The sequence below is a fragment of the Artibeus jamaicensis genome, unplaced genomic scaffold (assembly GCF_021234435.1).
Source record: "Artibeus jamaicensis isolate MK-2021 breed Jamaican fruit bat unplaced genomic scaffold, CSHL_Jam_final scaffold_1964, whole genome shotgun sequence".
In the NCBI taxonomy this organism is placed as follows: domain Eukaryota; kingdom Metazoa; phylum Chordata; class Mammalia; order Chiroptera; family Phyllostomidae; genus Artibeus; species Artibeus jamaicensis.
The window spans coordinates 31600133-31615099 of record NW_026522030.1 but is presented as its reverse complement, the minus strand read 5'-3'; the positions used below and the strand labels follow the sequence as shown (position 1 = coordinate 31615099).

Here is a 14967-nt window from a genome sequence, read left to right as displayed (position 1 = left end):
GCCCTGTAGGGCTTTCATAACTAAACATGAGAAGTCAATGCCTGGCTTTAAAGCTTCAAAAGACAGGGTTACTCATTTGTTAGGGGATAATACACTGGTTAGTTTAAGTTGAAGCCAGTGCTCATGTACTATTCTGAAATCCTATGGCCTTTATGAATTATGCTACGTGTCCTCTGCCTGTGCTTTGTAAATGGAACAAGAGAACCTGACAACAGCATGTCTGTTTACAACATGGTTTAATGAATATTTTAAGCCCACTGTTGGGACATACTGCTCAGAAAAAAAAAAGATTTCAAAATGTTATGGCTCATTGACAATGCATGTGGTCACCTAAGGACTATGATAAAGCAATACAAGAAGATTAATGTTATTTTTGTGCCTACTAATACAACATCCATTCTGCAGCCTGTGGATCAAGGAGTAATTTTGACTTTCAAGTCTTCTTATTGAATAAATACATTTTGGTAGGCTATAGCTCCCATAGGTAGCAATTCCTCTGATGGATCGGGGCAGAGTGCATTGAAAACCTCCTGGAAAGGATTTACCATCCTACATGCCATTAAGGACACCCATGATTTGTGGGAAGAGGTCAGATATCACCACCGTTAACAGAAGTTTGGAAGAAGTTGATGCCAACCTTCGTGGATAACTTTCAGGGGTTCAGGACTTCAGTGGAGGAAACAACTGCAGGTGTGATGGAAATAGCTGGAGAACTAGATTTAGAAGTGGAACCTGAAGATACGGTTGAATTGCTGCCCTCTCATGATAAAAGGAGTTGCTTCTTATGGTTGAGCAAAGAAACTGGTTGCTTGAGATGGAAGCTACTCCCAGTGAAAATGCTATAAAGTTATTAGAATGATCACAAAGGACTTATTCTATTTTACATAAACTTAACTGATAAAGTAGTGGCAGGTTTTGAGAAATTTGACTCTAATTTTGAAAGAAGTTTTGTGGATAAAATACTATCAAACAGCACTGTATGACATAAAAAATGTTCATGAAAAAAAGTTAATGAATATGGCAGACGTCACTGTTACCTTACTGACCTCATAAAAAGAGTTTGGGAGTCTTCCCTCTTCTTGGATTTGTTGGAATAGTTTGAAAAGAGTAGAGGTTAGCTCTTCCTTAAATGTTACATAAAATTCTCCTGTGAAACTATGCAGTCCAGGGCTTTTTTGTGTCGGGAGTTTTTTGATTTCTGTTTCAATTTCACTAGTTGTTACTCGTCTATTCAGGCTTTCTTCCTCTTTGATTCAGTTTTGGAAGATTATATGTTTCTAGAAATTTGTTCATTTCACCCGGGTTTTCAAATTTCTTGGCATATAGTTGTTTGTAGTAAGTTCTTACAATCCTTTGCATTGTTACTGTATTTTAAGAAATTTCCACAGCTCCCCAAACCTCAGCAACCACAACCTGATCAGTCAGCAGCCATCAACATCAAGGCAAGACCCTCTAACAGCAAAAAAAATAATGACTCACTGAAGGCTCAGAGGACAGCACTTTTTAGCAATAGAGTATTTTTTAATAAATGTATGCACATTGTTTTATTTTAGACATAATACTGTTTCATATTTAAGAGACTACAGTGTAGTGTAAGCATAATTTTTATATGTACTAGAAAACAAAAACATTTGTGTGAGTCACTTTATTGTGGTTGTCTGGAATCAAACCCACAATGTCTACAAGATAATGCCTGTGTCATCTTTGCAATGCAGCCAAAGGAATCCTGATGAAAACCAAATTGTTAATTTTGTGAAATTAAAATGATCACCTTGAGGTAATTAAATATATTAATTTAAAACTGAGAGGTCTTTTTATCTTTATTTTTCCATAGTGGCTTTTAAATTAGAGTTTTCCAGATAAATAAAACAAATACGATGTATGGGTTTGTGTGTACACATAGCCTGGATGCATAACACTGACTTCTTGAAGACTTGATATAGCCTTTTCCTTACACTGAGATTGAGGTCCAAGAGGGGTCAAATATGCGGTCTGCCTAGATGGGCTACAAGAGCATCTAACTACTGTGTGGGTAATTCTAGTGGGTCTGCTGCAGAAGGCAGCTGGGCATTCTGTAGATGGTCTGCAGCGTGTTTGTGTGCGTGTATAAAACACCTAGGAATATCTAGATACTCTGACCCAGCCAAACTGACATAAAATTAACCATCACATGTTTCAAGACAGAGCCTATGCTGGTGATTTTAGGTTAGATCCCAACACAGGGGATTTTTAGTTATTAAATTTGTTAAGTGGACTAAAGCATGATACTAAACCATTTAAGCCTCAATGTCTTGTAGAATCAGGACTGTATATTCTTTATATCTAAGACTTGGGAGGTTTAAATAAAGAAATTCATGTAAAATACATTGTGAACTAATGTTTTGAATTAGTTTTTAATTCTAACACATTGAATACATTGAATTAGTTTTTAAAACTAATTTTTGTAATATAATTGTATTATTTTCTTTACCCTAATTTATAAATTTAGCTGCTTACGAATGCAAAAAAGTGTAGCTAAATGAATACTTAAACATTTAATTTTATTTTAAGTTTTAAAATTACTAATTAGTACAGTCATAACAAGAATAGTTCCTCATTCATAGCTTCATTGGTATTGACATCGTATTTAGTTCTGTGTTTCACAAGGTGCTGAAGATCTTGCAAGTTTATTTAAAACTAAATATTCAGTTAGTAGAAATATCTCATGTAAAAATGGTTTCGTAGAGTACCGAGATGAAAGAATTATTTTTATTGTGTGGGAATTTTTTAAATATGTGAAATAGTAATATTAAAATAAGCAAATATTGTTTATTTAACAGTTTATTCTTAGTCAAGAAGATATAACAACTATTTTTAAAACATTATATGGTAACATATGGTATGAAGGTGATAATGTCTCACCAGCTGGAGTAAAAGATCAGAACAGTGGTACTAGTGGAGTAAATAACGTATCACATCATTCAGGAGGTATGTTGTTGACCTTCAATTCTTTCTTCCCCCACATCTCCCACTGTTCTTCTTTCCTTCCATTCTCTGTTTCTAGTTTTGGGTAAAATAATATTTATAAATCTTTTTGTATTATCTAATCCCATTCAAGTATCTGTAAATTGTTTATGATTAGTACTATCGATTTTTTCTTTTGATTCAAAATTCTGAGGCTTATTGTGACTAACTTTCTTAGTATTTATTTTTGTTATCCCAGCTTCCTATAGATTTTTTTTTTCAGTATTTTCCCCCTTAACCTCCTCTTCTCCTTCATTCCTAGTGCAGCATCTAACCCAGATGGGGTATTTTTATCGATATTAGGAGTATCAGATAATTAAAGGGGACAAAAGAGGATGAACATTAATTATGGATTTCTACAAATTTTTGGAGGATGGATGAAAGGAAGAAAACAGAGGGAACTATAACTCAGGCTGTGCGTCGAATATTGGCTATAATGTGCTATGTGGAACCTGACTGGGTTCTAGGTTTAACACCAGCGCAGACAGAAATTGGACCAATTAGGGCTGTTGGGATGATTTTGCTTCACAAGAACAAAAGGGTTCTCCTCATTCTGGCATTTTGGGAGATCCCCAAACCTACTTATCTTAAAGTCCAACCTACTAGTTCATAAAATTTACTCTCACAAAGCCCTGAGATTTTTACACAGCTTTTTCAGTCAAAGAGAATCCTAATACACAAACAACTCTACATTTATAACATGTATATGCCCATTACCCAGTTTTAACAATTACTATCATACGGCTGTTTTTATTACTACTATAACTCTATTCTATACCCATTTAATTAATAATTCTATTGAATCTATTTCAAGTCTGTTTTAATGACTGCTATCTTTCCTGACTTTGATTTTATCTAATAATTTTTTCCAGGAACAACTGTAGTGACAGCTGCCGTGGTAGAAGTACATTCCAGTGCCTCTCAAGTGAAGACGACACTGAACATGAGTTTCAGAACTGATTATCTCACCATGGTCCTGTACAGCCCAGGTCCTGAACAGGTAAGTTGAAGGGAAAAAGAAAATGTATTTTCACTTGATGAAAATTACAAAGCGAGTGTTTATTAAGATAACAGTTATTAATATTTCATGTATACCTTAGAGTATCTGTTTCTGTGAGAGAAAATTATTGATCTCTTCATTTTAATAATAAAATAATTTTAACCACTTTTCTTTTAAAATGAGTTATCTTTTTTATAACCAGTGATGTGAAAAATAACTTTAAATTACATTCAGCATATTTTCTGGTTTTTCATGAGTGAGTCCTTTGGAGATAGAGAATGTGGTAGTTCATATTTTTAAAAAATGTTTTGTATTTGTGTTTTGTGTAAAATTTGTATTGATTTTCTCTTTCATAGACTTCCTTTACGGATGTTCGTGATCCTGCACTGAAACTTGCTGAATTTAAGTTGGAGAATATAATAAGCACTTTAAAAATGTATACAGATGACTCAACATTTTCTGCCTTTTCATTAAAAAACTGTATTTTAGATGATAAAAGGCCTCATGTCAAGAAGGCAACTCCTAGGTAATGGAGTTCTTTGAGTTTTTACTTGGGAAATGATCAATATATCTTACAAAACTTATTCTCAAAGTTGTATGTTCATTTTCTGGGTAGATCCTTAACATCTTCAAAGCTTTAATTCAGTTGAATCATGGTTATCAGTCAACATTTAAAACGTCTTGGTTCAGTTATGTGCTCTTCTTGCTGGATGATTCATAGATTGATTAAATAGAAATAAAGTGGCATTATTTTGGTTTTATAAAATTTAACCTATATTATCTTAATTATTATCAATCCATTCAAATTGTAATGGGAAGTACGTGAAAAAATTGAGAGGAAAAACTATGCTGAGATTCCAATAATTCCAAAAATTCCAATAATTTCTTAAAGACACACTCCCTAATTTATGAAACAGTTATGCTCCAGAAGTTTATAAGTCTATTATTTGGAGTACCTGGAGATCCTCCTGTGAGAAACAACTTTAGATGCTGGTTTGCTGTCTTTCTGGTTTTATTGGCATGTTCAGTTATTTATAAAATACTCATAGGAATTATTACTGTGTTTTTCAGAATGATAGGGCTGACAGTTGGATTTGACAAAAAGGACATGATGGATGTAAAGTATAAGAAAGTCAGAGATGGTTGTGTAACTGATTTGGTCCTTCAAGAAATGTATATTTGTGCAAGTGTGGAATTTCTGCTGACAGTTGCAAATGTCTTTCTGGAGGCCTACACCACAGGCACTGCTGTAGAAACCAGTGTTCAGGCATGGACTGCTAAGGAAGAAGGTTAGTTATTAACTAAAATGTTTAATATCTGTGTTATTGAAGTACTACAATAGCACTTACCTTGACTAGCTTTGTAGATCAGTGATTTTCAACTGGTGTGCCATAAGAATTTTTAAAACATGCAGTACCTGACTGTTTAGTCAGCGACACTGAACTCTTTTCTCTTAGATTGTCAAATAAAAAAGTGACAACAGCCAGCACAACATTTGCCATCCAATGTGAGTGAATTAAAGTTATTTCTATTTTTTCCATCAGATCAGCAAAAAATAATATTTTTTTGCTGTGCTGCAGAATTTTAGTAATACATTTATGTGTGCCATGAGATGAAAAAGGTTGAAAATTGCTGTTCTATTTGATGAGGTTAAGTAAATTGGTAAATTAAAATCTTTATTTTTTCAGACAAAACAGGAAAACTTTTCTGTTGGGATGTACAGTTTGTATATTTTTTAAGGTGTGAATATGTATTGGGTTCAAAAATTAATGAGACCATTGTTATAAGAAGTACATGTATTTCTCTGCAGGAAGCAATTTGAAAAAATTTGTTGGAAGAAAACCAGCAGGGGAAAATACCATTATTAAAGATAGTATCTTAACTTAAAATACTCTAATTTATGTTTTATTTATAGTTTTTTACTGTCATTTACATATTTTATTTATTGTGAAATAGTGGAAAGAGTATCAAGCTGGACGTTGGAAACTGGATTAGTTTTCTGCTCTACCATTATATAGTCAAGATTTCTCCCACAGTTTTTAAATACCCTTATATCAGTAGCTTCTTCAAATCTTATACTAAGAGAGTTGCTATTTATTTGGGATCTAAGATTCCTTTATTTTACTTTTTACTTAGAATGAAAGCAACATTTTCCCATAAATAATAAATTTTTGTAAATAATAATATATATAACAAAGATTTAGAAATATTTTAAATTATTCATTTATTTCTATTTCTATTTTAGTACCTATACAGGAACAAGAGAAGTGGGAAATTAATATTATTATTAAAAACCCTGAAATTGTGTTTGTGGCCGATATGACAAGAAATGATGCTCCTGCATTAGTCATTACAACACAATGTGAAATTTGTTGGAAGGGTGACCTTGAGAACAATACAATGACTGCTGCTATTAAAGATCTCCAAATGAGAGCATGCCCATTTCTTCCAGACAAGAGAAAAGACAAAATCACTACAGTGAGTTTATTATTTAATTGTCTGCTTAATTATAAGCCAGTTTGGATTTGGTATCTACCACTTCAGTAATTTTCCCTACAGACTTTCCAACCTTTATTTATAAAGTCTTCTCTTTCTGCTTGGAGAGCCTAGTCTGCATTATTATTACACCCGCTTTGAAACTCTTTTTCATTCTTCCAGTTGTTCCTCATTGTATTATGTCTCTGTGTGAATAAGTCTAAGAAAAGCTGTTTTCATTTTCATACTTCTAAAGACCCTACTTGGACTTTCCATGTCTGCCACGGACCAGCCTCGCCAGGAGAGGGGAGGGGGTGGAAATGAGTCAAGGACGCAGGGAGTCAGGTTGGAGAGGTCTCAGCATCCCGCTGAGCCCCGAACTCCGTTTATTCAAGGCTTTTATTACAATTATGGGGAATAAGCAGGAGGGGCTGCACCCAAGCCAGTTTCTTTGTCCTTTCTGCAAAGCTACTCCACGGAACAACAGGGGCACACAGGGTGCTATCAAAACTTCTCTGTTTATCAAGCACTGGTGCATGACCTACCCTTCTACAGGGAAACAGGCTGTCTAGCTTTCTTGGGAAACCTATTGTCTAGCCACAGCAGGTTCCAGGCAGGGAGCCAAGCAAGGTGGAGAGGAACTGTGCCACGGGCAGCGGCCTTGCCAGCAGGCCCTGGCCCCCCGGCTTTGCCAAGGGGGGCTTACGGCACTTCTCCACGAGCAGTGACTATGCCGGCTATTCCTGACCCCCTGGCTTTGCCATGGGGGGCTAGTGGCGCCCACATCTCCCCCTTTTTGTTTTCTAAGCTGAAAGGTCACCACAGGCAGTGGCTTTGCCAGCTGGTCCTGGCCCCCCCCCCGGCTTTGCCATGGGGGGCTAGTGGCGCCCACACATGTCAATTCCACACTGTTCTTAGGACTTGAAGATTGCCTACCAGTTGTTTGAGACATGTTGCAGTTTTATTATTTTTTTTCATATTTTTCTCCCATCTGGACATTTTGCTCAGATACATAATTTTGCGTTTCTTCATGCAGTATATTTGAACTTTAGCCATTTGCTTCGACATACTTCACATTTGTATTTTACTCTAGCAATCTCCTGGCCTTCTTTATAACATTAAAGCTTACTTCTTCAAAGACATCTTTTCAAGTTAACTATCTGATCCCCCGTACTTTTATAAAACACTTATAAAAATGTTTAGTCTTCTACAGGAATAATAGAAGCATAAATATTCTAAAAATGATCAACATGGAAATGTAAGTTATAATTCTGTAGTTGCAAAGCCAATAGCTCATCACTAACACAAGACAGGATATAGAAAACTGAGAGTATCTGATTCTCTTTTATGTGATGACTTAGAAATTGTATATATGTTCTATATGCATCATAGGGCTTGAACATAGCTGTGTGACCATACTTATCTTCAAAAACAGTTGGAGAATGGTCTTTTTTTTTTGGAGTCACCTCATGTCCAGAGAAATCCTCTATTCAACTGATTTACTAAAGGCTGCTTTAACAGTAGGTTTGGGGAGGGGGAAAGATAGAAAACAGTTGTAATCTGATTGATTGATTGATTGATTGATTGCCACAGGCTGGTTCCTATCTCTGATTTTAACAAGAATTGTCAGAGAAAGAATAGGAGCCACAGTCTTCTCTCTTATTAAGGCTTGTCTTTAGAGCTTGAGTCTCCTCAGTATTTTACTTTCTCTCATAGGACTTTGCAAACAGCAGAAAGAGCTAGTAATACAGTAACATTCTAAATATTCCAAATCTGTATTGCTAAAGCTTTTGGCTGTTTAAAAATTGTATGGTCTTCCTTCCCAGTTATCACCAGTAGCAGTTTTACCAAGTACTTTGATACAACATTGTTAAAGTCATCCATCCACTTTGTGTTTTGAGATATACTTTGTCCATCTAGTTGCTAAATCAACCACAATTTTTTTTTTACTTTGTTGCAGCAGTACCTATTTCTAGGTATTAGAAATAGGATAGTTAGGATATTAATAGAATATAAATAGGATGTATTAGTTAGGATATTAATTAGGCTACTATAACAAGAGGTTTCGCCACCACAAAGAGAGCTAAAGCCTGCTAAAACTATATGTTTTTTTTTTTTTTGGAACATGGTCCAATGTCTCAATATAATGGCTATGGTTTAATATAGGGGAACCAAGCTATTTCTATCTTATTCTGCTGTTCCCAGGATGTAATTTACTCTGCTTGTTCAAATGTAGTTTATAATGAGTCAAGCTTATAGTTTGCTAGAGGTGAGTGGTGGTGATAAGGAGAACAAATGGTCAGATCTTCTTTGTCACCAAGTATTTGACCCCTTTATCCTTTAATACCCTCCACCCCTTTCCTTTTGGTAACCACCATACCGAGTTTTTGTTCGACTTTCTTTTTTGTTCGACTTTCTTTTTTGTTCATTTGTTGCTTTCAGTTTATATAACACATGAGTGAAACCATATGGTTCTTGACTTTTTCTAACTTATTTTGCTTAGCATGAAATGGATCAAAGACTTAGAAGGCCCGAAACAATAAATTATATAGAAGAAAACATAGGTAGTAAACTTTTGGAGCTTAGCCTTAGAGAGGTTTTTATGAATCTGGCTATCTTTATCATTGGTCTATACCTTAATATCCTTGTGGTCTGTTAACATGCCCTGACTTTAATTCTTTGAAATTTGTTTAGACTTACTTTACTTCCCATGATAGGTAATTTTATTTTTATGAATATTTAAATACATTGGAAAATGTGTTTTATTGCTTGGTGAACAGAATTCTATTTATATAGAGTTTGTTTATTATTGTTTAGATCATCTGTATTCTTAGAGCATTTTTGTCAGTTTTACCGGTTATTGAAAGAGGTCTTGATTTTTATTACTGAATTTTTAGGTTTTACAATCAGTCCTTCTTATAGATTTTTTCTGTTCTTTTTATTAAAAATTATTCACAATTATTTTAAAGTTTACTTTTGCTAATGCAATAATTGAGTCATATTTCTGTTTTACCTTTTGGTTGTGTTTCTCTTATATCAGGTATTTTAAAATTGAATGTCAGACAGTATAATGAAATGTTATAGAGGCTTTTATGTTTTCTTTCTTTAAAGAAGGTTTCACTGCACTTTGTTAGGCAGTAGAAACTGAATTTATTGGAGGCTAAATTGTAGTGTTGGTAAGGCCTTGTTTACTTCCGACTCATATCCATCACTAAATAGTATTTCTCTAGGGTCTCATCTGGGAGCCCTATTAGCCTATTTTGGCAGATTCTGAAATAATTTTATCTCAGCCTTATTTTGCTGACTGTTTGGAAATAGCTACTCTTTTCACTCTATTAACAGTAGCCTTCTGCTTAAACTACCACCAAGTTTTGAGATAGCTTCTCTGTTCCTTTTCCCCCTTGTTGGGCACTTGGCAAGGTTGCCTTGGTAGCTTGCTTATACTATTAAGCAGAATTTTTTTACATGATATTTCAGTTGGTAGGTGGATTATTGCTCGGCCATGAGTTGATCCCTTCACAGATGGAAATAAAAGTTTAAAAAAGGATATCTTTAGCTGGGCAATCAAGTCTCAAGGGAAACTTCTATGATAATAGGGAATTTTGAGAAATATACTTATGGCCAACTGGCACTTTTGGCCACATGCATTTTGATAAGTTGTTATTAGTGGAACTTTAATTGGCATTATTTTCACTTTCTATTAGAACAAACTTTCTTAATTCAGCATTCATCTATGAGGCTCCTGACTATTTATTTGCGAACTTTTTGAAAATTGTGTGTGTGTGTGTGTGTGTGTGTGTGTGTGTGTATAAAATGTGTGTGTGTGTTGTGTATAATAGGTCTTAGAGTAATGCTGTTCAGTTCAATTATTAACTAAATGTGTTTGTATGACACTGATGAGATGCCCTAGGAACTTAACTTCTTTGTATTGATTAGCCTTTGGTAAAATTGGTTTCACTGTATGTCATTTCACTTAAAGTTGCAGAACCCATCAAGGACACTAAGTAAGGACTTATTGTATATGTGTTTTTCTATGACAATTTATTTAATTTTTAAAGGATATGTGATCCCAGATTTTTTTTTTAATGTTAACATATGAGATAAGCTCATCTTTGCTGCCTCTAGAGTACAAATTTATCTGAGTTTATTTCACCCATTAGGGATTTATAATAAATTTTAAATAAATTTCTAAATTATAAAAAAAGCTAAATTATGATCCAGAGATTTAATTTATTTTGTGTTTATTATAAAGGCTTATCAGCTCTTTTCATGAATTTATTTTATTCTATAACTTTTCTAAGCTTGTGACTTGTACTATTTTATTAATGTTAGATTTTCTAAAAATTATCTGCAAAAGTCAAATTCTTTGTTTCTCCTTGACTATAAGGATTCATCACATTGCATTCCTATTGTTAAGTGAGGCAATATTACTATCATTTTAATATTTCTTATGAGTTTATATATAAAACCTTTAGTGTTTTGAGAAATCCTTTATATCTAATATAAAAGAATTTAATTATGAGTAAGTGTAGACTTTTACTGAGTGTTTACTGCCATCTTTTAAAAACACTATAATAGTTTTTACTGTGCTTATGATAAATTACTTCGATGCTTTTGCAGTGGCATACTGGCCTTACATTTATGGCTTAATCCTAAATTTGAGGGTATTTTGATTTGTTGTTGTATTCCATAGTAGCAGACTATAACTGTTCTGGAGGAGTGTAAGTAGTGAAGTCATCTCAGATGAAGTGACGTTTATGCTGAAGCTTGAAGGATGAGTAGGTATTAATCAACTGAGCTAAAAGAAGGGAATCATAGGAGTGTGTTTCAGGATGAAGGATTGGCATATGCAGAAAACCTGGGTTCCAAAGAACACAGATCCTTACCCCATATCTTCCCACCTACCAACATCTATACTCATATACTTCTCCTTTTTTCTTGTTATTCAGTGTTGCCTTTTTGCCCAGTATGGTCTCCTCCCATTAGATAGGACAAAGAAATGTAATTACGTTGCTAGCCAGTTAACTAAAGAGAGGTTCTAGGTGAGCCTAACCTAACTTTAAAACGCTGACCTTGAAGGAGCAAGCTGCCATGTTGTGGGGAAGGCTGCACGGTAAGAACCTATAAACGACTAACAGGAGTCAAAAATGGTCCCTGGCTGACAGCAGCAAGCAGATGGAGACAAGATCTCAGTTTTAGGGCCATAAATAAATGAATTTCCCCAACAGCTTGAATGAACATATACATAGACCTTTCCCTGGTCAAGCCTTCAGAAAAGGACACAGCTGGTACCTGATTTCAGCAAGATTCCTATCTCATAAAAATGAAGAAAAAAATAAATTTGTGTTGTTTTAAGCCACTAAGTTTATGGTACTTTGTTATGCAGTAATAGGAAACAAATACAGATTCTTATACCAGAAGTAAGATGCAGCAGTTATTTAAAATAGGGGGACAGCTTTGGAACTGGGCAGTATGCAGAGGTTTGGAGAAACTGGAGGGATTTTGAGATGAATGGTAGAGAAAGCCTAAATTGTGCTGAACAGACTCTTGGTAGAAATATGGTCTCTGAGAATGCTGCTAATGAATTATCTGAAATAAGGTATTGAATAACAGATATGTTTTTGGAAACTAGAGGCATGGCTTGATAATGTAGTCATAGAAAGCTTTGCAAAATTGTCTTGCAGTTTTATGTCAAGCAGAATGTGTAAGTGACCAACATAGATTTATAACTAAGATTTCCCAGCTGCCTGATTTGAAGGTGCTACCCAGTGTCCTACTTTTCATAGTAAAATGCCAAAGCAGAGAGATATTGTGAGAAAAACAATAAAAGAAAAAGCACTAGGACCTAATGATTTTGATAATTCTTAGCCTTCTAAATGACATAAGATGTTAAAAGTCAGAATTGGCTGCCAAAGTATAGCATAGAGAAAAGACTGTGCGAGAAAATCTTTTGCTAAACCTTAGATCAAAAATTCAGTTTTCTGTCATACCAAGAGCCCTTTCAAGAAGTTAATGTGTGTTTCTTTCACATAGCTTTTGAGTCAAACTAGAGGAACACTAGAAATCATAAGGGTATCAACCTCAGCTATTTCAGGAGGAGGCCATGAGTATTTTAAGAATACCTGTAGATGTGGTTTTTGCGTAATGGAGTAAAACCTTGTGAGAAAATTATTTTAGCAGAAACACTGCCAATATGGACTTAGGGTAATGGAGGGTACAAAATGAAGAGAAACTCTTGAACACCCAACAATCTATGGGCATTATGATAAAACTACTTAGCTGGGGCGGGGTGGCGGGGGAAGCTTGCTGCAAACTTGTGCTGCCTTTTTTATAAAGAAGGAAGGATGACTCAGGGTGGAGCTGAGAGCTGTAGAGAATTGTTATTAGGCTTTGAAACCAAATCAAGAAACTCATTTACCTGGCTGGATTTCAGAACCGCTTTGGACAAGAGGCTTCTCTTTACCTTCCATTTTCTCCACTTGAACAGGAATATCTGTAAGTGTCATCTGTGGTCTGTCCCACCATTCTACATTGAAAATGGTGGGAAAAGGTAACTCATTTTAGTTTCACAATTTTAAAAAGGGAAATAAATTGTGCCCTAGCAGCTTTACTTAATGGATTATACCCAGGAATTTCATCAGCACCTGGAGTTGATTTAGTTTTAGACTTTGAGCTGATAAGAGAGAGATGAGATTTTGGATTTTTGAATCAGTGAGAGAGAGAGACGAGATAGATGTAAGATGAGATACAGACTTAGATAATGTGAGTTTGGACTTCGGACTATGATGGCGTGAGACTGTTAAGAACTCTAGGAGGAAGTGAATATATTTTGTGTTTGGGAAGAATGAGTTACTGGGTGCTAGAGAGCAGAATTCTACTTACCACAGTCAGGGAAAACTCAGTTAATTTATAATTACATTAAGGATTACGTAGTAAGTCTAATGTATTTGTAATTTTTCCATCTCATCTTTTGTAGCTTTTTCTATACAGATTAATTTATTTCATTGTAATTTTATAATGGAAAAAATACGATAATAAAGTTTTTATTTTATTAAAATGCGTAATACAAATTTTATATATTTGTATGCTTATATATTTAAGGGTATTTAAGAAATACTACTTATTATTTTATTAATACTTCCTAATATAAATAATGATTATGTAAAGAGAATAATTAAGAAGTATATTATTGAGTCACTTTTTTTAACAATTTTGACTAACTTGTTTATTTAATACAGTTAACTATTACTAGAAAGGTCTTTAAATAAAAATATTTTAAGAAAATGGTAATTTAGTGCTATTGATGTTTTTCCTCATAGGTTTTGCAGCCCTGTGACTTATTCTATCAGGCTACTCAGACAGGTACAGATCCACAAGTGATTGATATATCAGTAAAATCACTAACACTAAAGGTAAGTTAAAATGAAGTCAGTCATTAAGATCTCTAGTGAACTTAAAAAAAGTAAACACTAGAAATAAGCGATTATTATAGCAAGTCTTGTTAAATAAAAAGCTGTATTTTAAAAATATTTTAATATCTATAAGATTCATGTAAATATCTTAATTGAAATTAGTTATGATAAAAAAGTAATGTAGGCAGTGAACTGTATTTGCTATTTCATGGTAGTAATAGAATTATTTCAACATTAATTACTCATGATCCTTCAGCAAATATATTCAATTTTTTTGAAGTACGTATTTTTAAAAGAGTATGAGTAGATGTTTTATTAGTTTAATTTTTTTCTCCTTAGGTTTCACCAGTTATCATAAATACTGTGATTACCATAACTTCAGCACTTTATACAACTAAGGAAACCATCCCACAAGAAACTGCTTCTACAGCACATTTATGGGAAAAGAAGGATGTAAAGAATTTAAAAATGTGGTTTCTTGAAGAACCAAAAGAAGTTCAAAACATAGCTCCCACAACTGAATTGGTACCCAAAGGAGAGAAAATAAAAATGAACATTGATTCTATTTTTATAGTTCTTGAGGCTGGAATTGGCCATAGAACAGTGCCTATGCTTTTGGCAAAATCATGTTTTTCGGGGGAAGGTAAAAACTGGAGTACCCTCATAAATCTCCACTGTCAGCTGGAGCTAGAAGTAAGCATATGTAGTATTTTTTCTAGGTTTTATAATAAATAATACTACGCATGGAATATTTTGAGACTCTACTTTATTCAAATTAAATATTATAAATATAATGTTGGCTTACAAAACTTTTGGAAGAAAGTTTTTATATATATATATATATATATGAGTTTGATATAGTTTTATGTGTACGGTGAGTCCTCACTAATGTCATTGATAGGTTCTTTGGCTTTAAGCAAAAGGACATATAACAAAACCAGTTTCACTGTAGCTAATTGATACGAACAAGAGTTAAATTCCTGCATCTCATTGGCGTTATAATAAAACAGAACAGCATTATTTGAGGACCTGTTGTACATTACTTTTAGACTACATATCCACATTAAGTATTAAGTC

At 34.0% G+C, this 14967-nt stretch overlaps 1 protein-coding gene across 3 annotated transcripts in view; it reads left to right on the top strand.

Moving 5' to 3' along the window:
* Positions 1-14967, top strand: part of VPS13A (vacuolar protein sorting 13 homolog A) — a 197546-nt gene that overhangs the window by 111587 nt on the left and 70992 nt on the right. For all 3 annotated transcript variants that reach the window (XM_037149102.2, XM_037149103.2, XM_037149104.2), the window contains exons 35-41: positions 2820-2967; positions 3876-4003; positions 4360-4529; positions 5075-5292; positions 6249-6481; positions 13798-13890; positions 14230-14583. In XM_037149102.2, coding sequence (XP_037004997.2) covers positions 2820-2967; positions 3876-4003; positions 4360-4529; positions 5075-5292; positions 6249-6481; positions 13798-13890; positions 14230-14583 — 1344 coding nt within the window. The remainder of the gene's footprint in view (positions 1-2819; positions 2968-3875; positions 4004-4359; positions 4530-5074; positions 5293-6248; positions 6482-13797; positions 13891-14229; positions 14584-14967) is intronic.